General features: G+C 51.5%; 1 protein-coding gene across 1 annotated transcript; it reads left to right on the top strand.

Annotated features, from left to right (window-relative positions):
• The first annotated feature begins 4,104 nt into the window (after positions 1–4,104).
• On the top strand, positions 4,105–24,633 carry TP53I11 (tumor protein p53 inducible protein 11). Its single transcript, XM_032188028.1, has 7 exons — positions 4,105–4,165; positions 17,524–17,927; positions 18,749–18,807; positions 19,279–19,327; positions 19,759–19,855; positions 20,541–20,642; positions 21,226–24,633. Exons 2-7 carry the CDS (start codon positions 17,799–17,801, stop codon positions 21,357–21,359), a joined length of 570 nt encoding a protein of 189 aa, XP_032043919.1. The 5' UTR covers positions 4,105–4,165; positions 17,524–17,798; the 3' UTR covers positions 21,360–24,633.
• Positions 24,634–25,130: the final 497 nt, after the last annotated feature.

Below are 25,130 nucleotides of genomic sequence, written 5' to 3'. Positions count from 1 at the left end.
ATCACCTGGGCACCATCCAGCACCTCCCGCCTTGCTCAGCCTCACGGGTTTTCCTTATTGTTAAAGATCTCAGTGATCGGTCTTCCATGCCTTGCTTCCACGTAACAACAGTGAACTTAGGTCAAAATAAATACGCATCTCTAAATTGCAATAAGGCTTCCCCGTCGGTGCTGATGCTGGGCTGCTTGCAGATTGATTTCAAGGCATGCCAACACCCGTCAGATGGTGTCTATGCCTTTTCTTCTTCTTGTCCAGTCCCATGCTACAGAAGTAGAGCACAGATGCATCAGAAATAAATACATGTGTACAGCACAGGATATAAAGGCAAAGTGTCCTCACTGGTGCTGTATAACAACACATCATCCACATTCCAGATGGAAACCCTCAGTCCATGGCCTGAGTCCAGGGGCTGAAGCAGTTAACTGCAGAGATGTTGGAGATGTTAAATGTGATGGCCTATATATGCCAAGAAGCCTCATGATTGCTCTTTGATGTTAAATTTAATCTGTAGTACGCTGTGCGAGCATGGCTGGCTGTACATCTCCTATAAATTAATTACAAAGGCCTTGCCATGCATGTCGAGAAGGGGCTCCATCTATTTACAGATCTCATGCTAACATATGTATGCTCCCATACATATAGCAGCCCTCTGTGAGGACCAAATGTAGGGCCTTTAGGTACAGAAGCCACCCTGCTGCTACTCCTTGAGCTAAGAACGAGACCCACCTGGTGCCGAAACCAGGTGTCCAGAGAGAGGGGAACACCTGTGGAGAAGCTCTACCATTTTCTGTAACCATTTTCTTTCTCCCTTGTGTGTTGACCAGAAGCCTTTAGCATTCAGGAATGCTAAAGCAGCTTCTGCAGAGCTGCTTTAAAGACTGGTCCCCGCTGCCTTTCTGGAAAGTGTGCTGCAGCCGAGGAGAAGCACGAGTTGTGGTGCTCGATACAGCTCTGACCAGACGCGATGTGAGAAGCTGTGATGGATACAGGAGGTTGGACTGGGCAGTTTAATCATCTTTGATTTTACACGTTACAGATTACCACTCAGCGCATTTTCTGAGGCATCTTTCAAAGGAAACAGCAGGAAATATTTTCTAGGATGAGAAAATGACTATCTAAAGGGTGAGAATTGATGTCAGCAAGTATCTTGACATGCTGTGGGGACAACAAGACAATCTTCGATACAGAGCACAAAAGGACCAAAAGGGCTGAAAAGAGGACTCTTACGGGTGCTCAGAGAGGCTTGAGCTGATGTGGAGAGTAGGCAGAGGCAAAAGCAGCTAAAAGGTTGGAGGGAGAAAGCCATATTTTGAAAACAAGGGTAGCAAACCAGAGGAGTATGGGAGGCTGCTGAAGGGGCAAGAAAAAGAGGGAAAACATTCTTGATGTGGCCTTTTACAGTCGATGGAGTTTGTGCCCATCCTGCTGAGACAACAAAGCTTTCTGCAGGTGCTGGAGCCCCTGTTGGTGATCTCTGGTGCACAAGGACACCTTCAGAGTCCTTCAGATGACACCCTTGGAATAGCTGGGTGACTGTTTTTTATTTTTTTTCCCCCTGAAAATGCCATTTTGGAAAAAAAAAATGTAATTGAGAAGGTCTTATGCTGCTTCAGGAAAAAATAGAAGAGACTAGAAGAGACTGTTAAGTTTTTATTTGAATGGCACTTGATTTTTCTGCTTAATTGGGTAAACACAGAATTATTTAAAAGACAGATGTTCAAATGCAACACTTCGCATGCACTGAATCAAAATGCTTTGACCTGAAACAACAGTTTTTGAGATTTCCTTGGGAAAAAAAAAAAAAAGAAGAACAGAAAGCTCATGCCAATCTGGAAGCTACTTGTTCTTTCTAGGCCTCACCACTTCTCACAGATCAGAAAGTACAATTTGCTCAGCAGCTTTTTTCCGCGACATCTGTCTGTCTGACTGTGCAGCATCCCCAAAAGTGAGCAGTGTGGGGACACCAGATCTTTGTGCTCCCCTCTCCATCCTCAATTTGATGTTGCTGTGAAAGCAGCCTGGGTCTTGTTATGGGTTAAGACATCATCCCTGTCATCATCTTCACCTTCCAAGCCCCACCTCGGTGGCAGAAGGAGGTCCAAGCACAAGAAATGCTCTCAGCACAAACTGTGCGCTGTCTAGCAGGGCCTGTGGGGACCGGAGTTGTGCCCTGGGGACCCAAGGAGATGTCTGGCTCCAGCTGTGAGAGGTGATAACAGCAAAACCAGGATCACCTACGGACTATTGATTATTTCCCTCTCCTTCCCTGTTGTACACAGCTGCCTGCTGCGTGTGAGCTGGCCGCCTCACTCCCTGGGGGCTGAGGAAGATGCGCTGCCCTCCGTGCCCCCCCAGAAATAAGGGTCCTGCATGGCTTCCTCCCAGGACGTGTTTTAGTGTGCTCAGCTCTGCAAAGAACAGATCCTGCTGGTCTCTCTGCCTTGGCACACCAGAGGCACAGAGGTTCACAGGCTGGCCTGTGTGGAGGTGCAGGAGGCAGGCGGCTGTTTCGCCATCCTGGGACTCCACAGGCCGCTGCTTGCACCCGCTGGCCCGCGGCACCACGCTCCAGTCGTGTGTGGGTCTGTGGGAGAGGTTTCTGGCACGGATCCTGCATGCACCAGCCTGTCACCTGGGGACCTGGAGCCAAATGCAAACGAAAGCCTGGGGTTAATTATTAAAGCTGGTTTGCATGGCCCGGTGCTAATGCCGTGGCTGCACGCCCTGAGCGCACGGCCACAAAGAGAGGCAGGATGGGGGCAGACCTCGCAGAGCATTTTTGGGCTGCTGCTGTGCCGTGTTTAGCAGCATGGACAAAGGCTGCTCCCCGCTCTCTGAATGAGGAAAAGGTAGGCAGGAGGGCTGGGTGGTTCTGGACAAAGCAATCACTGCAGAAGGCCTCAGGCTCCAATTTACAAATTCAAATCTTGTCTGAGGGTAACGCTTCCCAGAGCACATTTATGCCGCTTTCAGAAATAACACTGGTGCTCCCTGTGACATATGATGGCACAAATGCTTGAATCGCTTTTGCAAAATGACACTTGCTATTTACTGCTTGCCCCAGTGCAATAGCCGGAGCTATTGCCTCAAAACTGTTTGCTCATTAGGTCTTTGAAAAAAAAAAAATAAAAAAAAATTGAGCGATTTCCTTGAATGCAAATTTCTATTTAAATAAGTCAACATGACATATTTTGACTTGCCTTGTTTGACAATATCGTAGTTATTTCATTTCAATAAAGTGAAACATGGTTGTTTCAGCTCTGCCTTCTCACTTTGTTCGGTGTGCTTTTGTATTACATTACGGTATTTCACTAGCACAGAGCACAGATGGAGCACATGCAGTATTTCAGCTCCTCTATACGTCTTGGCATAATCGCACTGAAAATTTTGAACGCTAGCACAGTGAAATGTTCTGCTAGCTCCAAGTCGGGGCTGGATTTGTTTTGGAATTTTAATATATATTCTTTTGAAAATATAAAATCTTTAGCTTTTTTTTTTTTTTTCCTTTTTTTTTTTTTTTTGCTTTTCTTTGCCTCTTTTCTTATTTTTTTTGTCTTCCCCATGTTATGCAGCAAACCCAGCTGCTGAAATGACACTCCCTCCAAAGAAACGCTCTGTTTCCTCCAGATTCATTCCTTGGCCTCTGTGAAACGAGTTTTCACCCCGGTTCCCTCTGGCCAAGCCTTCTGTTCTTACAAGGACCCCCTTGTGCCTGGGATGACCTCATCATGCTGCACATTTTGGGATGCACTTCCCCATTACGCTTCGCCCGTGGGGTCGAAGCCAACTACAAGCCTCTCCCCCACCCTGCCTGTTTGTTTCCTCAGCCCTTCTTCTTCGCGTGGCACCAGCTCGAGGTGCGCCGGGTCGCGCACCCACACCAGGCTCCCCACCGGGCGCACGGGGGGGTTCCCAAATTGCGCCCTCGGGGTCTCCCCCGGCGGGTTGCAACCCCTCTGCCTTTGTTCCCCCGACGGGGCGGCAGCAGGGGGGTGATGGAGGCAGCACCAGGGACTGCGGGCGGGGCCGGGGCCGCCCCGACAGGAGGGGCGGTCTCGGTAAAGCGGCGGCGCGGCGGGGGCCGGGCTCAGTGCGCGGGGCTGCGCGGCGCCGGCCGCTGCGCTTCGCCCATGGGGCAGCCACCGAGGGGCCCCCCGGCCGGCCGGTGAGTGCGGGGACGCCGAGAGGGGGACGGGGGGAAAGAGGGAAGGGACGTGGGGGGCTCCCCGCTCAGCCCCGGGTGGGGAGCGTGGGGTGCGGAGGGTCCCGAGACGGGCTGCTGCAGGAGGAGGAGGAGGAGGAGGAGGAGGAGGGAGATGCGCTGGTGGTGGGTAGGTGGGATGCAGGGGGGATGGTGGCTGTGGGACCAGTGAGGGGACACGCACGCTGCTCCTTGAAGGCTGGGGTCCTGCCTTGCTGCTCCCCCCAGCAGTGCCCGTCCTTTCTTGCTTGCTGGTGAAGGAGTGAGAGGACCGCGGTCCCCAGATGGTGCCCGGGTGGGGAGGCTGCGACCCCAGCCCTGTGTGTGGGTTGGGATGTTGGTCTTGCTGGGTTCTTGTAGGATCCTGGGGGTGGAGGGAGAGGGACAGGGTGAGGGCTGGATGGAGCTGGGGGTGAAGGGAGGCAAGATGGGTCAGAGCTCCCCGTGGCAGGAGGGGAAGGTGAGGAGAGCCAGCTCTTTGTGGGCTCTGCGTCCCCGTCTGGCTCTACCCGTGTCACCTGTGGGCATGGCTGTCCCCCAGCTGATATCAGGCTCTCCAGGTGTCTTCTACCCCAGCTCAGCAAACTGGGCTGAGAAGGAAGCAGCACCTTAATCCAGTGCCCAGTCCTTGCAGCTGGAGTCCTCAGGCAGCTGCCCAAGGGCCAGCCAAGCCCGAGCTGCTGGTGGTTCAATGGGTACCGTGTGATCCATTCCCTCTGTCTGCACGGGCTGCGAGGTAAAAACGCCAGCAGCGACTGAAGCCTTGTTGACATTAGGGCTACCGGTGGTACAGCTGAGCCATGAGAAATTACAGAGCATGCAGGAGCACTGGCTATTCTGGACTTAAAATAAATAACTTGCTCGGTAACTCTATCTGCACTAAAGCAGAGTCTGCTGAGTAATGACGTCCAGGGCCCGCGGATGAGGAAAGTGTTTGCTTAAATAAATAGCAGTTACCCTTTAGACAGGGGAGCTTTTCCTCTGGGAGGAAATTGTCTTAGGTTGTGGTGAAAACCAAAACCAAACAAGATCCTCAGGCTGGGCATGGAGGTGCCTTAGCTGGCCGTAGCCATTCCTAGCTGGGATGCATAAATACACCTTGTGAGCGCACGGTGGTTTGTGGGGGAAGCCACCAAGGGGCCCTGGTGCCCTCAGCAGGGGTTCTGGGTGCTGATGGCAGCTGGGAGAAGTGGGATTTGGTTGCTTTTGGATGTCTCCTGCGTTGCTCTGCGCCTTGTGCAGAGCAAGGCAAAGGGAGCTTCGCTGCCTGGGTGGCTTGTCCCAGCCAGGAGGCTGAAGAGATGGTGCCTGCCATGTAGTCCCGAACTCAAAATCTCAAACTTATCCCTCCTGTTCATGGACCTGTAGCAAGGATTTATTGCAGAGAGGAGTGGGCAGAAGAGCGTCTCCAGAGACGTGTTGGGTGGGACTGGGGGAGCCATAGATTTGTGGGAGAATAAACCAGATAGATGCTCTGCCTGGGGTCTTCTGTCTGTTTGGAACTGCTGGAGGCTGGGGTGTGATCCAAAGGGAGATGTTTCTCTATTCCCAATGAGCGTTGAGTGCTACAGTGTGCAAAATGCCCAGAGTACATCCTCAGCTGGTAGTTGCTTGTCCTGCAACTCTCTGAAGGTTGGAGTTAACAGCAGGGGATGCTCCTGGGAGGGACCATTCCACCCATTTTCCTTGGAGCTGCCTGGATAGTGGTCTGCTCCGTCCCATGTGTGTGCTTGACGATGCCTCATCCATTCAGCACCCAAACTTTTAATGAGAACTGCTCAAAATGCTGTCACAGCACAGAGCATCTCGCTCTGCGGTGGGCAGGATGGGCGCTCGCAGCACCGGGCTGTCCTGGCACAAGTGGGACCAGGGGTGGGGGTCTGCGTCTTCCTGCTGCTATGTTTTTTGGTTTCGAGCCATCCCCTGTCACGGGGAAAAAATAGTCATAATAATAAAAAAGGCACACGTGCAGCAGAAAGAGGTTGGGGTTGTTTATGTTGTGATTTTGGCCTCATGCCAGGGTGAACAGTTTGGTGACCTCAGCACTATTGGGACGTTATTTATAGAAAGATCTTCTGGGTTTTGTGTTTTTGACGTAAGAGTGAAAAAAAAAAAAAAAGTAATGGGAGAAAAAGACCCAATGTTGACCCCCAAATACATCGGGTCTTTCTCCAGATCAGCAAAAGCAAGATGTAAGAGGTGACCAGGTGCTCCCCATTGACGTTGCTCTCTGCCTTCTCTTGGAAAATGTGGTTTTGATTCTGTCCTGGAGATCACAGGCTCGCGTGAGTTTGCTCTGTGTTTGAAGGGTTATTGCTCAAGATGCTGAAAGATGTTCACAAAGACAGATCCAACTACAGCTGAAGACAGCTTTGGAGTTAAAACACGAAGGGAAATGACAGATGACTTGCTGGCCTTCTTCAGTTTCTTCTGTCTGTGAAGCTCTCCCATCTGCAAGGGTTAATGCATCTCGGTGCCTTTCACTGCCCATCTGTGGCGCTGGGTGGTGCGGCTTCCCTGCCTGACAGATGGGGAGCAGGAGGCTTAAGAGCTGTGTGGGGCCTTGCTGGATGACCCCACTGGAGTCGGTGCTGCCCCACAGCCCCAGCTCCCAGGGGTTAACCCTGCAGCAAACTTTCCCTCCTGGTTTCATGAGGTGCGAACCTTTCTTGCTCTCATCCTGCAAAGTGCTTGTGTGCTCCTGGTAGATACATCCACAGGTGTCTCTCTAGTCCTACGTATGCAAAGCAGGAGTTTCTTTAGCATGTTTGAGCATTGGTTTTGATGGGGAAATCTTTGCCTGGGCTATACACGAATAATCTCTACCAGACCTTGGTTTGTGCGCAGTGCTTTACCCAGCTCCTTCTGCAGGGCGAAACCAGGGACCCAACACAAGCAGAGCCTGTGAGGAAGCTCTGATCCAGATTTACCCTGACAGCCACTGTGGTTGCAGGGGATGAAGGAGCAGAGATCTGTCGCCAAAAGGAGGAAGCAATCTAAATGATTGCTAGCAGGGTTTAGCACTGAAGCTGAGAGGTTGCCACTGATGGTGGTGAGCCCCGTGCTCCTTTCTTGGATTTGGCCCAACAGGCTCAGAAGGCTGGGGAGGAGGACTGGTAGCTGGCTCCTGGCTGCTGGGCTTCCTCGAAGTTGGTGTTAGGGATTTGATTTAAGATCGTTGAAGGCACTGAGCACAGGGAGAGAAGCAGTTAGGAATAAATCAAGCAGTGATTCAGTGGCCTGGTCCCCTGGGGAGTGGCATTAGCAGCACGAGTCGATGTCGCCGGAGATGTGTGTGCCGGAGTGCCAGGTCTGAAGGGATCCTGTGTTCAGAGGGAGATTAGAGAGAGTCCCCACTGCAGCTGGCTGCTGCTGCCTGCAGGAGAGAAATCCCTGCCTTTCTTATTAAAATCAGGCAGCACTTAAAGTGCAGGGCCTGGAGGAAAGCAGGTGCAGGCAGAGCAGTACACAAAGGCTTGCAGCCGTGTCATTTTTAGCTGTATCCTGCCCGGGTTGAGAAAGTAAACAGTCTGAGGCCGTGTCAGCAGCCGAACAAGAGACCTACAGAGAAAACCCACAAATCTTCAGGAAACTCTGTGGGTGACTCAGCCAAGTGTTTTTGTCGGAGTACGAATTCATTCAGTAACCCATGATGGCAGCAGGAGTGCTCTTTTGTGCTGGTGCCATCTCACAAGTGAAGTACAAACCCCTGGCCTTCGGTGTTTTGTGGTCATGGAAAGACTCGAGCAGCTTTTACAGATGACAGAGGTTATTTCAGGAATCCCACTGTTGAGCCCCCAGATCCTCCAGCCCTTGGTAGATGCTGCAGTCTCCTGGGCTCACATCTGGGCCTGCTTGCGATGCAGATTGCTGTGACAAAGAGCCAGCAGCTTTCCCGAGCTCAGCCAGTGCTACCTAGCCCGTGTTCATCGTGGCCAAGAAGATGCCTTGAGCCCAGCCCAGCCCTCCTGGCCACTCTGCCCTGCTGCACGGAGCTGCAATGCAGGGGTGTGCTTGGAGAAACTGCACTCGGTACTGCTGGCAGTAAAGGAGCCTCAGGAAACAGGCTATTCACTTAGGAAAGTAGGTATTTTAAAGGCTCACGGTTTTTAAGTCCCTCTGAATCCTGTTATCGAACGCTTAATTTCAGCTGCCTGGCACTTAATTCAAGGTTATGTTCCTGAGAGACAGAAACACGAGCTGCCTCCTGCGAAGAGGAGAGGGAACTCCAAAACAGCAGCGCTGAGTCCAACAGAGCTAGGCGGCATTGGGTTTTCACAAGCAGGCATCTGACACGTGAAAACAGCTACATTTTCTTTGTGTTTGGGAAAGGAGCTGCTGTAGAAGCTGTTTAGCAGCAATCAAGAGCACCCAAACTTTGCTTCACAAGCAAGCAGGAGTCTGCCAGCAGCCAAAGGCTACACCTGATGGGGCTGAAGAAGTGGGACCATCTGTGTGCTCCTTCCTAGGTCGTTTTTGTGGTGACTGAGAGTGCACGCTTGTGAAGAGCAGACACCTGTATTGCACCCTTTCATCCTCCTCCCCTTGTGCCCAGTGCAGTCACTTGCTCATTGTGGTGTGTGAGCCTTATCTGCTGGCATCAGCCCAGGTGCTGCACACCATGAGTTCAACAAGCCCCTTCCATGAGCCATGTCGATGTGTGCCCTTCAGCTCTCTGGACAAGTAGCTTGCATTTAGGGTCGGTGCATGGGGAATTAGTAAAGCAGTTGAGCTCGTCTCCAGCCCATTTATTCCCTGCTCCACATTTCCGGGCAAAGCGAGTGCCTTTCATCAGCACTTGCAAAGAGCATGGGGGGAGGAGAGACTGGCCTGCTGTCCCCAGAGCCACTGCTGTGTGTGAGTGAGTGGCATTTCGGGTAAGGTAATGGGAAAGTGTTGACTAAAACATGACACTTCTGTGCCGTGAGCTGGAGGCTGCGTTACAGGCTTGCTGATAGATACACCAGGAAAGCAGTAAGTGTGCGTACACACATCCACGCGTACACAAGCTGATGGGTGATGCTGGCATTAGTGGGGCTTTTTGGATCCACGTGTCTGAGAGTTAAAATTGTAGAAGTAAGGGAAGGTCTTTGAACCTGCCTCAGTAACAGAGGAGATGTGGCAGTGCTGCGTTTTGTGTGGTTGCTGATGTGCATCCTCCGTGGCTGTGACTAATAAGAGCGGGTTACTGAGGATGTAGCTTCTCCATGCCCGGCAGCTGGGAGGTTGTTGTCAGGTTTTCATAATCCCGAAGTGTGATTCTGGTATGAGATGTGCAGAAGTGATGTGATGTTTGCTGGGAGTGTGTACTGAAAAGTTGAATGCTAGCATGAGGAATTTGCCTTGCCCATACGTATAAAAGCAATGAAAACCCTTGTCTAACTCATAGCCTGTGGCATAAGCCTTCCCAGAAGCTGATGCAGCCCATCCTAAAATAGGCACCTCTGGGGGATGGCTCCCCCTGCCTGTTTCCCAGATAGCCAAAAATAGGGAGGTGAAGAGAACCATAGGTTCCCGATACATTTCATGCTTCCCAGCCCCGCTCTCTTCACTTGTGAAATGTATTTATTCTGTGTCAGGGACAAACCACCTCGTCGTGATCCTCGCAGCACACACATGCTGGCCTTTTGTGGAAGCTGGAGAACCGCTCTCACATCCGAGGCATCGTCTCTTTTTCAGTCTGAAGGTTCTTTATATTGTTTCCTTCTTCCGATGAAAGCTTTCGAAAGGGTACTTGTGTGCTGAATACCCACTGCTGATAATGCACGTTATGAAATCTGAAAGGAAGGTTGAGATTAAATGTCACGCACTTCACAGTCGGGGAATTCAGAGTCTTGTTGATCTGTGCACAATTTGGGGGCTGACAGCTCATGCATAAACAACCGTGTGCACATACACACACACGCGTGCATGCACAGGGTGATTTCCCCTGACTTAGCAGCAAAGAAAAGCAAAGTCAGGCTTGTATGAGCTGCTTGCTGGGGGGTGAAACAGCATTTGTGTGGGAAGACTCTGGGTTTGTTGGGGCCGCCCTCCTTGTCCTCCTCCTGTGGCATTGCCCTGAGTTGTGGCTGCTTTGGTCTTCTGCAAAGGGGTTTTCTCTGCCAGGAGGGTCTGCTGAGAGCCTCTGGCACATGTGCAAGGGCAGTTTCCTTGAAGAACTTGGGCGATGGCTTTGTTTTTCCAGGAAAAATGGGAAAATGGAGGAGAGAGGGGTCAAATGATTGAGTCGGGGTTGCATGGAGGGCCAGCAAGTGCCGGCTTGCGGGTTAGCGAAGCCTGCAGTTGCTCTTTTCCCACGTAGCCGATTATTCAGAAGTTTCCCTCGTCTAAATCGGTCCCATCCCCTGTTTGCCCAACACGGGGAGTTCTGCATTGAACATTTTTAGCATTAACCTGTTGCTATAGAAACCAGCAAGGTGTCAGAGGGAGATTTTTGCCACTCGGGGGTAGGCTACCAAGTAGCTGAAGTATGTGTTGTACTGGGAGGCCGTCCCCGTTGCTTATTTGCTAAGCAACTCCCTGAGTCTTGCCTGTGCTAATTTGGAGTCTGAGGAGCCACGAGGGAGCGATAAACCTGAAGTTGCAATTGTGTGCAGATGAACAGGGCTTAACGTTGGCAAACTGCTGAGGGAGGAAGTGAAAATGTGGTCCCAAGCTGCAGGTGAGAGCAGTGTGCAGGGTGACTGGGGCCGAGGGATGAGAGCTGGCATCTGCCTCTTGTGCAGCAATGCGATTTAACTGGATATGGGATGCGAACATGTAGTATGAGATGCCCTATAACATAGGGTTGATGAGAATTCAGCTGTTGACTGATGGTCACCGTGGCCATCCCCTATCAGGCCTGACTCACAGGACAAAAGGAGCAAATTTTCGTGCTTGCTCAATGGGAAACTTGAGTCCTGAGAGGGTTTGCATGTGTGGTGCTCAGGAAATGACCTGATCAGACCAAAAGGCAATCTCCCTGCTTAATGCAAATGTATTTATCTGCCCGTTTTTCCCTGCTTGTGTATGCCTTGACTGCACATCTGGGCGTATCGTGGCAGAGGGTGGCAGAAGAGGAGCCCTTTTTTAAAGAACAGGATAAAAACCTGCTGGTGTGGGGATGCTCTGAAAAAGCTGTTTCCAGGCCAGGGCTGCAAATCCATGTGCAGCACGGGTCAAAAGTCTGCTTTTAGGATGCAGGCGTGATGCAGCCGGATTGATTTCATCTTCCATTTCATGTTTGTGGCCATTTTCGTAGCCTCTAAATTGCGGTTATTACATTGTGTGGGGTAAGCTACTGGACTGCAGATGCAGAAATAATGTTGGTGTAGATGCAGTTTGTCATCTTTTGAGAGAGACTCCATCAAGAACAGCTTTGAAATTACAGTCCTTGGTGGTGGTACGCAGAGAGATGTTGCCCTCACATGTGGTGGAGGGGACCAGATCTTCCTGATTGCAATTTTTTTTATTATTATTTCCTTTTGAGTTCTGGAAGGGGGCAGAACTGTAGGGTGGTTGGGAGGAAAGGGCATTGGCTTTTTGGGGAGTGCACGAAAGACAATTGTGGAGGGTTTGAGGCTGGAGTTGTTTTGTGGGGGGATGATTATTTTTTTGCTGGTGCTTTTTTTTTTTTTTTTTTTTTTTTTTTTTCCATTTTGTGTGTATATATAGGTTTTATTTCTGCTTCTAACGTTTCCCTGTAGAAATCATCTGCAGGACAGATGGCCCACTAAGCTGCTGGGGCTGTCTCCCACAAACACCTGTCTAAGGCAGCTGGGAAATCAAAAGAAGAATTTTTGTCTTTTACTGCTCTTAAAGGAAAATGGTGCCTGTTCCTGACGCATCTTATTTCCTTCACATCCTCCCAGCTCCCTTGTGTCCTGCTGAACTCAAGTGCTCGGGATGTTCATCTGATGATGCCGAAGTTGTCTGAGTTACCCAGAGAGGAGTAAATCCGCCAGGAGCACCTGGCCGAGCGTGCTGGATGTGTCAGACAGCCCGGCAAGCTGCTGCTGGCTGCAGGACAGCATTTCTTGTCCGAGGTGAGCCCAGCTGCTCGCTCTCGCCGTTGGCGTGCTGCTGCAGGTGGTAGCAGGACCGGGGCTGCTGGGTTTAATTATAGCTCCTGTCTGAGACACTAATAGAGCAACAGAGCGTTTCTGTCTTCTGCTGGGGAAACCGAGCACTTTGCAGCTTTTGATTGCTGTGTAACACTTCCCGTGACATGGGAAGAAACTTTCCTGTTCCCTCTGCGAGAGGAAATTGGAAACCTGTGGGCAGTGAGATCCTGGAGCTGAGATGCAGCCCCCAGGCTGCGGCTTGGCCTCAGTTCGTGGTGCTCCTTGGGATGGGATGTTTCTGTCTCCGTGCTGCCCAGCCTTACCAGAGTGTCGTCAGCCTTTTGTTCTTCTCTCAGCCACTGTCCTGTCCATTTGCCAAGGGAGTGCGTATCTGAGATCCCACCTTTCTCCTTCCCCACTCCTTACAAAGATGGGCATTACCCAAGTGCAGGCAGCCCCCAGTTGGCTCTGTGCAAAATCCCCCTTCAGCGAAGGATTAGTTGGGGTTAGTCCTGTGCGTGTGCGTGTGTCTGAGGTGTCTCTGTGTGGTTTGCAGCCTGCAACGCAGGTGGTTTGGGCTTTGAGGTTTCCTCTGGCTTCTCTGCAGGAGATGGTCTGGAGGCACTGCTGAACGAACGTGCCTTTGGGCCTGTGCCTGCTGGAGCTGCTTAAAGAAGCAGCAGGGCTGTGGCAGAGCCAGGGGATGAACCTCTGGCAAGAGATGTTTCCTGCTGGCGTTGCAGAGGGACTTCTGGACTTAAAGGGCAGCTTTTCACATGGGAAAGGAGTCCCATGTACCTGGCAGGTGAGGAATCTGCAGTATCCCTGTTGCGTGGGTGCACGGACTGTGCCAGACTGGGCAGGAGCAGCAGTCACATCGTACTGCCACGGCAGCTGAGTGCTAATTGTTTCTGCTGCCTGAGCATCCGATTATTTCGGCTAGATCAGGTTTCATTCCCCGTAGCTCTCTGAGGCTTCCTGACCTGCAGAATTGGTTTGGGGAGTTTCTTTTTGCTGGGCTGGTGAGCTCATACCCCTCATGCTGGGCAAGGGTTGCTGTGCATTCCTCCCTGCAAAAAATGCAAATGATGCTGTTATTGTTTGAAGATGTTGGTAGCAAAGACTTGAGCTGCAGCTGGCAAGGAGGATATCCACTGGGAGGTGGGCAGAGGGATGCTCTGCCTCAGCTGGCTGGTGGCAGAGAGGTCTTAATCATCCGAATCCCAGCTCTGGAGAGAAGTCTAGGCAAAGGGCTGGCTCGCTCATCACGGACTCAGAATGTGCAGCTGCAGAAATACAGCATGGGATGGCTGTACCTCGGTACCCCTGGCTCAGGGGTCTGCTCCAGTATGGATATCCCAGGGAAACTTTTATGAGGTTGCTTGGATAGGATCCATAAAAGAGCCTTGTGGCTCTTGGGTGTGCATTTTGGGTTAGATATGGAATTTATCTTGTCCCTTAGGATTTCAGAGTCTTCAAATGTAATAGTTTGCTAACCAAGAGATTTTCTGCACTTAAAAGCAAGCGTGCTGCGCCTTCGTATGTGTGTGGGGAAGGTGTCTTAGATCCTGCTTGATGAGGCAGGTCAAAGGTTTGCAGGAGCCAAGGTAACGAGTACCTCTTTGGATCCTGTCTTCAGTCTCCTGGTGTTTCTAAAGCGGGGATGCCATCTGTCCCAAGGGCGCAGGGCTGCGGTGAGGCGAGATCAGGAGGCACCAAGATACTTTGGTAATGAATCTCTTGGAAAAGAAGAGGGAAGAGAGGACTTTGCACATTTTTTCCATCAGACAGCTCTTTCCCTTTCTGACTGGCCTTGCTCTTGCATGACTGCTCTGACCTGTGCACCCACTGCCTCTCTTCTTTGCCCTGCCCCTGTGCTTGAACCCAGATTTTGTCTCTGTCCCTGGCCATGTAGGTGCCTGGAGACCTCTCCTGGGGCTTCCTGCCCTGGGTCTTGCTTTCTGCTGGGCGGTGGGGCAGAAGGCACAGCTCAGCACGGGAAAGGAGCTGGCTGCTGTCCCTAAAGATGGATCTCTTGCTCGCACAGTCCCTTGTTTGGAGACATCTGTTCCAAAATCGCAGTAATTAGGATGTAAACATCTGTGCTCTCTCGCTGGGTGCCTTGGCCACTGTGGCTGCTCCTGTGGCATCAGGGATGAAAAGCTGCTCCATATGGCACGGTTGCCTCAATCATCCCCCGACAAGCCGGCACAGTGGAGCAGCTGAAGGGCTGTCTGGTGTGATGAGAGGGAGCGGGGCAGGATCTGTCCTGCTCAGCCTGCCGGCCCTTCTGTGGGAGCTGCTGACTGGGAAACCATTTGGCATTTCTGCTGCCATCTCTCTCTTCCCCTGACGCAAGAAGGCATGGTTTTACCCTCTTGGCTCAGTGCTCACACCTGTGAAATGCCTGTAGCAGTGTTTGCCTCTTCAGGTTGGGTGAAGAGCACCCAGGGCTTGCAGAGCTCAGTGGTGACGTGGTGTTGTACAGGGGCAGTGCTGCATCTCCGTATTTACCAATGTCTCTTGACCTGTGCTCCGTGAAAGGTGCTTGGGCATGGCAGGTCAGAAAGAGCATACGTCCACTGCAGGAGTGTAATAACTTCTTGGTCAACATCTACAAATGAAGGTGGGCTCAAGGCCTTGCATTGCCTCTGGCGTGTTGGTTTGGGAGCTCTGAAACTGGAGCCTGTCAGGAGAGCAAGTCTACTCCCTGGCCTCAGCATAGCAGAGCAGACCAAATTTATGGCCAGGATAAATGTACTAACACTGTACTTTCACTCATCCTGGTTCAACTCCAGTTCATTTTTATTTTCACTTACTCTGCTGGCAGACTGGGAGTGTTCTCAGACCCTTGCAGCGAGCTTTGTGGTGCCCTCATGAGCAGCAGGACAGCTCTCTCAGCTGCTCAGCAGCAGCGTGCTGAAGCCATAGGAACAGGGGCTGGTCATTTGGTTGCTGCACCTTGCTCCTCGCCAGACCTCCCTCGATGGGCACGCAGCTCTGGCTGCTAAAGGATCATCAAACATCCTCTTGTTCTCCTCTCCTCTCGCTGGGAGGGAAGCAGAGATGCTGGGGGAAGAGCTGTGGAGGTGGGGAGAGATGGAGCTATCTTTAGCGTGGCACCGGTGAGGTTTCTTTGCACCACTAAGCACTAGCTGTCACCACTGAGTACAGTATGCGAGGGGACAGATTCCGAAAGAAGCCTGTGAAGAAAAGGGATATTGAAATTTAAATAATAAAAAAACATCTTTCAGCTTCACATGGGCAGTGTCAGTCACTGGGGGGGGGGCGGGGGGGCAGAGGAATTTCCTCTATGCAGTGATTGATGTACGCAGCCACTGGGATGCTCAGAAAGAGGATTGAGGAGAAAATCATGACAGGAGGAGGTAGAGGTTCCCATTCTGTAAATGCACAGGCTAATAGGAAACATCCTCCAAATTCTCAGTGTGTCAGGGTACATTAATGTAAGTATAATGCTTTCAAATGCTCAGCATCTTCTATCCGAATGTCATCGAATTAGTGCTAATGCATTTGTTAGCTCATTATTCATTAATATTCAGTACTCATTAGACTGGCTCTTCCCCTGGAAGATGGGGATAATGGGACGTGGGATTGGCTGCAGGGCCGTGCCATAGCTGTGCTTAGCACAGTGGGAGCATGGTTTTTACGTAGCAGAATGGCCTTCAGTGATTATTTTATTGGTGTTTCTAGCTGGCTTATCCTGTCCCAGTTCTTGGCTGCCGGTTTACCACAAATCAGTGGAAATTCTGAACAGGAGAGCAATGTTAATAATGATGTGGATAAATTGCTACTAACTCATGCCCTGAAGGCAACTGGCAAACACAACTGATGAAGCCAAATTTTGATCTGTTTGCCTGTGCTCGGAACTGCAAAACTGCCTTTGTAATTACAGAGCCATTTATCTCTCAGCCTGTGAGTCCTCCCTTTGAGCCCTACCACCTTCCTTTACTTCGTGCCCTCAGGATGCTCTAGATCTGAAGATGTCTTTTTCCTTTTTTCCCTATCCGAAAGGGTCTTAGTAAATGTTTGAGTATTGGATTCAGTCATTGCATTGTCACAGCGAGACCTCTCAGATTTGCATCACAGCAAGATTTATGTTGGCGTGCTCTGGGAGCCTGCTGAACTGACTGGCTGCTCGCGTGGACAAAAACGGAGAAGTTTGCCTGGGAGATGCAAACCCTTTGCGAGGCAGCGGGAGAACGCTTGCGTGCGTGATGCCAAAATAACTGACACCTCTCACTTCATTACTCCCTGGAGCCTTGTGAACCCTTTAGACACGAGCATAAATTCTGTTCCCCTGGGACAGCCATGGGAAAGTGCAGCTGGGGTGAGGGATTGCCTGTGCTTGAGCCCTGGCCTTGTTTGGACCAGAGGAGCTGTGTCTGGTGCCCTGGGGGGACATTTTTATGGGTCTCTTGGAGGGTGAAGTAGCAAATGGAAAAAAAATGTTTCTGTGTTCAGTTGAGCCGAGATGAAAGGAAGACAAATTGGGAGGAAGGACTTTGTGAACTGAGAGTTTCCAGGGTTTTATGACTGGATAATGATATAGAGGGATTTTTCAGGGACTCCTGACACCTCTATGTGTCCAGGAAAGTTGTCTTTTCCACCTTAGCTTCTGTCAGATACCTCTAGCTTGTTCTTTTCCTAGTATTCCCAGTATGTTTACTCTGTTTGCTGTCATCTTCTTCTGTTTCTGAGGAAGCAACATGTTGTCAAGGAGGATCTAGCCTCTGGTTTCTTGTAGCTGTAGGGCTGGTGTGTTCTGGCTCAGCGCAGGGGCTGCAGCATCTGGGGGGAAAGACAAACAAACGTCTGAGGTCTGCATGGCATTTTGCCTGAAATGGCAACCGAAGGGTGTGATGTATGGCAAGGAGAAAGTCATTAAATGATGCTCTGCTTTTTGTCTTCAATTCCTCTTGTCTGGGAAGTGTTTAATGATGCTTAATTGCCCTAGTCTAGGAAGCAGCAAAGAGTTACCATGCTCCTAATGGGACGTGGACACTGCCTCATGCTGGGACGGGCTGGAGTGTGGTTTGTAGGTCAAACCCACTTAGGGCACCTTCTGGTGAAGCTCGGGGCTGCTCTCAGCATGAAAGCATGCACATGAGACATGCCGATGGGTGGAAAGCTGGCACTTGCACCATTCCCCTGCCCCTTTTTCAGGGCTGATGTCAAAAGCCAGGGTGAAGGGCGTGGGGAGCATTTCGGTGCCTCTGTCCCCACACTGATGATTTGGTTTCGTTCCCTGTCTGGCAGGTCACGGTGACAGCTGGTGCATTGCTCTGGGACCGGGACAGCTTCCCCACAGCCCGTGATGGGTTGCCTGCAGCCGGCCCCCAGCACCCTGCCCTAGAGGGGATCGTTCAACCCGCGCCAGGGCGATGAGGAGCAGTCTGCCGGCATAGCAGCAAGATCTCCGTGCTTTTTACATACTTTTGATGCTCTGTACCCGGCGAGGTTTCATGTGAAGCGTTTCCCACAGCCTCTCCCCTCAGCTGTCCCGCCGGCGGGGCAGAGGCCCGCGTGTCGCCATGGCGGCCAAGCAGCCGCCGCCGCTGATGAAGAAGCACAGCCAGACCGACCTGGTGAGCAGGCTGAAGACACGCAAGATCCTGGGGGTTGGCGGCGAGGACGACGACGGCGAGGTCCATCGCTCCAAGGTGAGTTGTGCTGGGCAGGGAGGTGTTCCCCATCCCGCCTCGGGGTCCTCCGTGCTGCTGTCCCGCAGCCAGGGGGCCACTGCTGCAGGGGGATGGCCACTAAACCTGTGAAGTGTCACCTGCTGGCACGTGGCAGGCCACTGAATAAAACCCAGTTAATTTTTTTCCAGCCTTTACCTTCTGCAGCCTCTCTGCCAACACCAGAGCTCCCAGCTCTGCTGGGCTCATGCAAGGGCTGCTGTGATAAGATTAATGCTGCCCCTTGGCAGAGACAGGCTGTGCAGCGTGGTGGAGGCACAAAAGCTGCCTGAGACCACTTTTCACAGTAACACAGCGAGCTCTGCCTTTAAGTTGCTTTAATCCACTGGTGAAATGTTATTGTCAATATGCCCATTAGCTAGCTCGGAGCTCATGGTACCAGCTCAAAGCTCACCGTATTCCAGCACTGTGCCCTGGAAACTGGGGCGGCAATTAAAGAGGCAGGGTGGCACCTCTCTGAAGCGACCCAAATCACAAACAAAGGCATGCGGTCTGTTTCAGCAAAATACCAGTGCTGGAGAACAAGGACATGTCCCTTGGGAGCCCTGTCCTGAGTGCCCTCTGGAGAGGTCGCTGGCAGGATGTTTGTTTGTAGGAGAGCTCACATGGAGCTTGCTTATTCCACCCCGCGCTGAAATTTCTCATCTTCATCCTCTTTTCAGTTGTCTTGGAGATAAACTGCTACATGGGGTTAAGATACATGTTGTCTGGTCTGAGGTATGCTTCCTAAAGGCTGGGGAAGGGTCTGCTTAGTCACCTTGTGCCTTTTGTTTGAATTTCAGATTAGCCAAGTCCTGGGAAATGAAATCAAGTTTGCTGTCCGGGAACCCTTGGGGCTCAGGTAAGACATGAGGCCACCTTAGAGCAGGGCCATCAGAGGGCTGTTGGCCATAGTGTTCCTGACACCAGCTCTGTCCCTGATACAAGCCTCACTGCTCCCTGCAGAGCTTCTCAGGGCTGCAGGACCATCCATCCTGGCTCTGCTTTTATCCCTCATAAACCAGCCTGAGGGCCATGAGCTCCAGTCCCTTGGCAGGTGCTGGGAACCACAGAGGCCAGAGGACCTCCCTGTCCTCTTTGCAGGTCCAATTCTCTCCTCTGCTTGGGTGAGGGGGGTTCAGCTCTGTGTTGCTAGTGAGGCTCGAGCTAGCAGTGTCTGGGGAGCTACGTCTTCATGCAGAAGACCCACTGCTGCCTCAATTGGGTGAGGAGGGAGGGCAGAGGCTAATAACCACATGGACAGCATTGGGAATGCATTGTGAAGCAGGGGCAACAGGCTCACTCTGGGCTCTCTGTTTTCCCTCCTGTGCAGGGTCTGGCAGCTTGTTTCCGCCGTTATGTTTTCCGGGGTGGCCATCATGGTAAGTGAGGGCTGCAGTCCTGGGCACCACCAGCTCCTGGATGCCACAGCGTGGCTCCTTGACCGCTTATTTCCCCTCCTTTGCCTTCAACAACCACCGCTGCTTTCTCGTGAGAGCCCTTTGCCCTCCCTGCGTCTCTGTAATGGGCTTGCCAGCAGTGTCCTTGGCTGTTTGTTCCCATTGCCAGAGTCTGTTTTCATTAGCAGGTTCATAAACCACACATGGCACGGCAGCCTCGGTCACAGAAACCGGCCTTGAAGCCAGTAGCTGACACGCTGATACTTCTTGCGCCTCCTTAATTCCCAATTTCCTGGCCGATGGTTCTGGTCACCTCATGTCTCAATGTCAGAGCACCACTTTCCCCTGCCCGAGACAGCGCGTTTTGATGGCTCTGGGAAAGTGCTGCTGAGTCTCTCCCATTCCTCCGCCAGGCCCTCGCTTTCCCTGACCAGCTCTATGACACCATCTTCAACGAGGAATCGGCGAGCAGCAAGACTCCCATCCGGCTCTACGGAGGAGCCCTCCTCAGTGAGTGCTGTGCCAGTATCTGGGGTGTGATGCTGCCCTGTAGAGCAATGGGGCGAGAGGCCAAAAGGGCAGGAGCAGACAAATTCTGTGTTTGGAAACAGCTGCTGTTGGAATATTATTTTTTTTATGGGTCTCTTGTAAAGCTCAGCTTCTGTTGCTTTTTCCTATCAAGGTCTCAGGCTCCCTCATCCTGTGATTGCAGTGCCTGGGGGGGACCTCGTGTATGGCACAAGAGATGGGGCCAGAGGGGAGGGTGAGGGGCTTGAGGGGAGCCTGGAGAAACACTCTGGAAAAGAAAATGAGTGGAGGAATGAAAACACAGAGGGTTGGTTAGCTCTGCACCCTGTGCTGCAGCCACTGCTGCTCTCAGTCTGCGAGGGAATGCGCAGGGAGTGTTTTTGGAGGGGTGGCTGGTCTTGAGGGCAGGCAGCCAGGGTGGGATGCCCTTGCACTGGCAGGCTGGTGGCTGGCTGCTTCTCGCAGGCTGCAGCAGCATCTCGTGGGGACGGCTGGAAATGCAGCAGCCACACCAGGCAAGGGGAGAGTGCAGCAGCTGCCTGCGCTTCTTCCCTCTGCCTCCCCCGTGGAGGCCAAAATGTTTCACCTGGGGGGCAGGCGGGTGGGCTGCCCCTTCCCGGTGGTCCTCGCCTTCCCTCAGAGCAGCTGTGCTGCTGTCCCTCCGCAGGCATCTCGCTCATCATGTGGAATGCCCTGTACACAGCTGAGAAAGTCATCATCCGCTGGACCCTGCTGACAGAGGCGTGCTACTTCGCTGTGCAGTTCCTGGGTGAGTAGCTGGGCTGGGCAGGAGGTGTGTGCTGTGTGCCCATGATCAGGGTGGGGAGGAGGGAGCTGTTCACTCACTGTTCTAGGGTAACTTCTGTTATTAACCAAAAAGGGAGCTGCTCAGAAAGCAGGTAGTGTGAGTGGACTATGTGTTTTCATTCGTGCTCTTGCATTTGACAAATATTTATCAGCACTGGAGTGGTTAAGCCACAAAGCAACACGCAGATTCCACAATTAAGACCTGAGCAAATGGGAAATTCACATCTGCTCGAGTTCATGTTTCAGGCTGGCTACCTGAAGGCAGAATTGCCTTTAGGGAAGCGTTTCTATAAATGGGAGTTTTGTGACCCACAGGCCCTGTGCCTAATTTTGAAGCTGTCAAATCAAGCTGTGTAAGAGCTGTGTGTTGCAGGTTTGCTGAGTGTGAGACTGGTGGGCCTGCAGTGACAGCTTTTGTATTCACAAGGCTCAGCTGGTCCCTCCAAAAAGCTACGTTAGAGGGCAGCAGAAAACAGCTCTGTGCTGCTCAGATCTGTTTGTTTCTTGTCACCAACCTCTGCCTTATCTCCCTCCTTCTCCTCCAGTTACCACGGTTTCCTTGGTTGAGAGTAGCCGGATAGCCACGGGTGCTGTGCTCCTCCTGGTCAGCCGAATCCTCTTCGTCCTCATCAGCATTTATTATTATTACCAAGTTGGACGCCGTCCCAAGAAAGTCTAATTCCTAGGCTTTTTGTCATGGGAAGGGGGGGAGGAGGGGTTGTGTTGGTAATTTTGCATTTATAATTATAACTTTTTTTTTTTTTTGTTAGTCCCTTTTTGTTCTAAAATGGTTTCCTTTTCCACTTACTGGCATGACTCAGTGTGTAACCTGATGCTGGTGGCATTGCCAGGTGAAAATTTGGGGAGAGCAGCATCGTGCGGGTCCCCTCCCACCAGCCCCTCTGCGGGAGGCAAGCAAAGAGCGCGAGGAAGGCTCAGGGAGGTGCACAGGCCTGGCAGCCTCAGGGAAAAGAGCTGGTCTCCCGGGGGAACTGGCTGATGGGGTCACAGGCTCTGAAACCATTGAGAATAAAAAGCACAAAACAAGAAAGAAACAATCCTTGAGGAGAGAGGGAGTTAAGGCAACCAGTGAAGGACTTGGCTACTCCCCCTGGTAAGTGTTGCACCTGCCTGTTGGAGGGTGTCCTTGTGTGTACAGCCTGTCTCCTGTAGCACGCACTTGCTGTTCACCTGGCCGGGAGCTGACAGCAGCTCAGTGCTGTGTCTGAATTCACAAACAGCTGTGTTTTCCTTGCTGCCAGAGGTACCACCCTGGCTTTATTTTCTTCAGTGGGTGCTGCTCTCTTGGCAGGAGAGACAGCGAAAACTCCTGGTTTGTTCCCTTTGCAGGGACAGCACTGGGAACGGTGGTGTGCAGCTTGAACTATAGTATGCGAGAGGTCAAGGAAGCTGTTGAGAAAAGCCTGCTGAGCACAAAGATGTCCCTTTGCTTGGGACATTCCGTGATGTTTCTACGCTGGGCTCCTGTTCCCTTTACCCCAGAACATTTCCTACAACTGCAGCTCTACTGCTGGTCACAGCAGGGGTAGGTGTGAGGCAGAGGGCCTGACCCTAGTGGAATAGGGGCTGGAGGCTGCTGTGGTTTGCAGTAGTGAGAGCAGAGTGAGCATCAGTGCAGCTGCTTGGATTAGGCTGCAGCCTCCAGTGAGAGTCCTGCTGCAGGAGACAGTGTTCCAGTTCTGCTACAGCTGGTGGCGTCTCTGGTTTTGGGAGTAAAGGACCAAAGTTCATAGCATTACAATGCTTAGGACACTACTTAACTAAGATGAAGAACAGCAAGGCGTGAGGGGTCATGAAGGCTTTGTTGTCTTCTAGCTCAATCAAGGCAGGATGTATGTGCTGTACCAGTCACTGGCCAGTTTCTCCAACACCTACGGGACTTAGCAGCATTGGCTGCCCATTTTCCTAGCGCTGTCCTTGTGGATTATCCCTGTCCACAGCTGGAGGCTGCACTTTTCTCTCTGGGCCTAAAGGCAGAAGGGCTGTGTACAGGTATGGACTTCTTATTCAAGCACTACTGTTGGTGGGATCAAAGCATGCCCTGGAGAAGAGCTGTCCCAAAATCCTGGTAGAAAGCTGCCTCCGCAAACAGAAGTGCTTGTGTGACCAACAGACCTCAAACCACTGGTGAGACTGGGATCCATGGCTGTTTGCTGTTTAATACCTTAGTGTAGTTAGAAGAAGCTAGCAGGTAGTTACTGTATGGTGTGTTAGTGTTTTTGGCGCTTAGAAGCAGCTGCATCAACCTGGGACACTGTGTGCAGTGCACCCACTGGCCATGCAAAATGTGTGTCAGGTCAGAAGTAGCGGGACCAGGAGGCTGGTTCAGCCTGCAACTGGAAGTATTTTCTCAATGAAATAAATCCACCACAGAGGCAACATCCAACAGCAGACTAAATGCTGGAGCTTCCCCACGTATCCCTGCCAAGCTGCTTTCAACATGTCCAAACTACAACAGCAAGCAACTGAAATTTATGTTTTAAGAGGAGCCTTCCTGTTTAGGTGGAGGAGTTGGGCTCTGGGAGGGAAACCTCTTCCCTGTGAGGCAGGAACTGATGCTGTGCAGCCCACAGAATATCACAAAGGAGACCGAAGGGTGCTGCATGTGGGAACTGGCACGTGGCAGGCTGTGGCTGCTGCTCTCACCCTGCACACTGTCTGCATGGGCAGCACAGGGGTGCATGGCTTCAGTGCAGCCCTGCAGCTCTAAGTGTTGGTATAGGTAAGTGAAGTGTGATTCTTTTTGTGTTTTGGGGGTCACATGAATGTATACACAGACTGATCGGAGGGTTGGGGGTGGGGGGAGACTGTTTCTAGGAAAGACAAGTAAAACTGACCAAACCAAAAGCAATCTGACAGAAGGAGATGAAGAGCCACCTTAATGCTGTCCTCTCCCACCCGTGGTGGCTGCAGGACCGAGGATCTTAGTTAAGCCATGATTTTGGGGCTGTAGAGAGAACTGCCTGAGTAGGGTACCTTAAAATACCATCCAGCAGGTGAAAAATTAGTCAGCACACTACATGAGAACAGTTCTTTGAAGACTTCTTGATGGTTAAATCAGGTAGGGGTGGGCAACGAAAGCTTTCCCATGGAGCTTTAAATCAAGTGAGGTGAGATTCCTCTTCAGTTCCCTGCTTAGCAGCTGTCTGCAAAATTTAGAGCAGCAAACCACTTCTCTTTTTGCCATTTGATGTCTGTCTGCAGCACTGCCAGCAACCAACCGTGGTTGTTTGTCTTCACTCTGATGTGAGCAGGGGAGAGGAGGGAGGAGGATGCTGAAGCTTTTGTACTGAAACGTGTCCCTGAGGACAGCAGTTTCGGGCTTGTGGCTGCAGGTGGCAGTTGTGCACATAAATTGGGATCAAAAGCCTGAGACAGCGCTTCAGGCCCTTCTCCTGAGAGAGCTCCATCTCCACAGGCCTCAGTTTCCTCAGCTGCTCATGTGTGCAAGAGGCTTGGGACTGCTGTCATCTCCCATGGGAGGCAGCTTGCACGGGATTACCTGCTTGCATTTGTGCCACGAAGGTCATGCTCTCCAGAGGGCCGTGCTCTGAGCAGGCACAGGCAGGGCTGAGGCTGACCTTGCTCCTGCCAGTGAGGGACCCAAACCTGGCATTCCTGGAGCTCTCGCATCTGAGGGTGAAGAAAGCTCACGTTCACATAACTCTCTGCATCGCCGTATTTACGCCTAACCAACATCTGGTAAACTGGACCTGGTGACAAAAGAGAGGCTGTCCGTCTGTCTGTCCTAAGCCGGCCAATTCTTTCTGGTCAAGGGTTTTTACTTGGGGGGAAGGGGAGAAGGGGACACTTCAGTTTATACCTCATTTTGGCTGCTGTACCTGAATTTATTCTTCCTCCTTTAGTAAGAAAGTGACTGTACTCAACACCAAACAAATAGTGAAAATTAAAACCGTTTCACTTCACTGTCACAATAGCTTTCTTTTATTTCTTTTTATTTTATTTTTTTTAAGAAACGCACACAAAAACCGTGCAGAGAGTGCTTCAGGCTTGTGTTCTGGTTTATATTACCAAAAAAAAAAATCCTTTCAATATAAAAAAAGCATTACAGTAGGGAATACGGGATAAATAAGCTCCACTATCTAATAAAAAGAACATTTACAGTTTTTTAAAATAGATTTCAAACATCATTATTTCACACGCAGCCCTTTCCCAGGCATTTGTGACGGTCGGTTGAGCATTAAATAAGAGCCGGGAGGCAGGGGTGTGCAGAGGGGCCATGGGCTGGCAGGCACAGGCTGCTCTCCACGAATTACATCCAAGGTGCATGGGCTGTGGTCACAGTGCTACAGCGAAGGAGCCAGCAGCTCCCTCCGGTCCCTGGCCCACCCAAAGCTCTCCAGCAAGCAGGGATGCTTGCTTGAGCCCCTGCTCCCACCAAACTCACCCATAGCTGTTAAAAACAGAT

Source organism: Aythya fuligula, chromosome 5 (assembly GCF_009819795.1).
Source record: "Aythya fuligula isolate bAytFul2 chromosome 5, bAytFul2.pri, whole genome shotgun sequence".
Taxonomy (NCBI): Eukaryota; Metazoa; Chordata; class Aves; order Anseriformes; family Anatidae; genus Aythya; species Aythya fuligula.
The sequence above is the reverse complement of the archived record's forward strand: the minus strand, read 5'-3'. Positions and strand labels throughout refer to the sequence as shown.

Excerpts from the sequence above, each read along its gene's own strand:
- TP53I11 (XM_032188028.1), top strand. The coding sequence starts at position 17,799 with ATGGCGGCCAAGCAGCCGCCGCCGCTGATGAAGAAGCACAGCCAGACC. Across the intron at positions 18,808-19,278 it reads CGGGAACCCTTGGGGCTCAG|GGTCTGGCAGCTTGTTTCCG; the intron begins GTAAGACATGAG and ends CCTCCTGTGCAG. Across the intron at positions 20,643-21,225 it reads CTTCGCTGTGCAGTTCCTGG|TTACCACGGTTTCCTTGGTT; the intron begins GTGAGTAGCTGG and ends CTTCTCCTCCAG.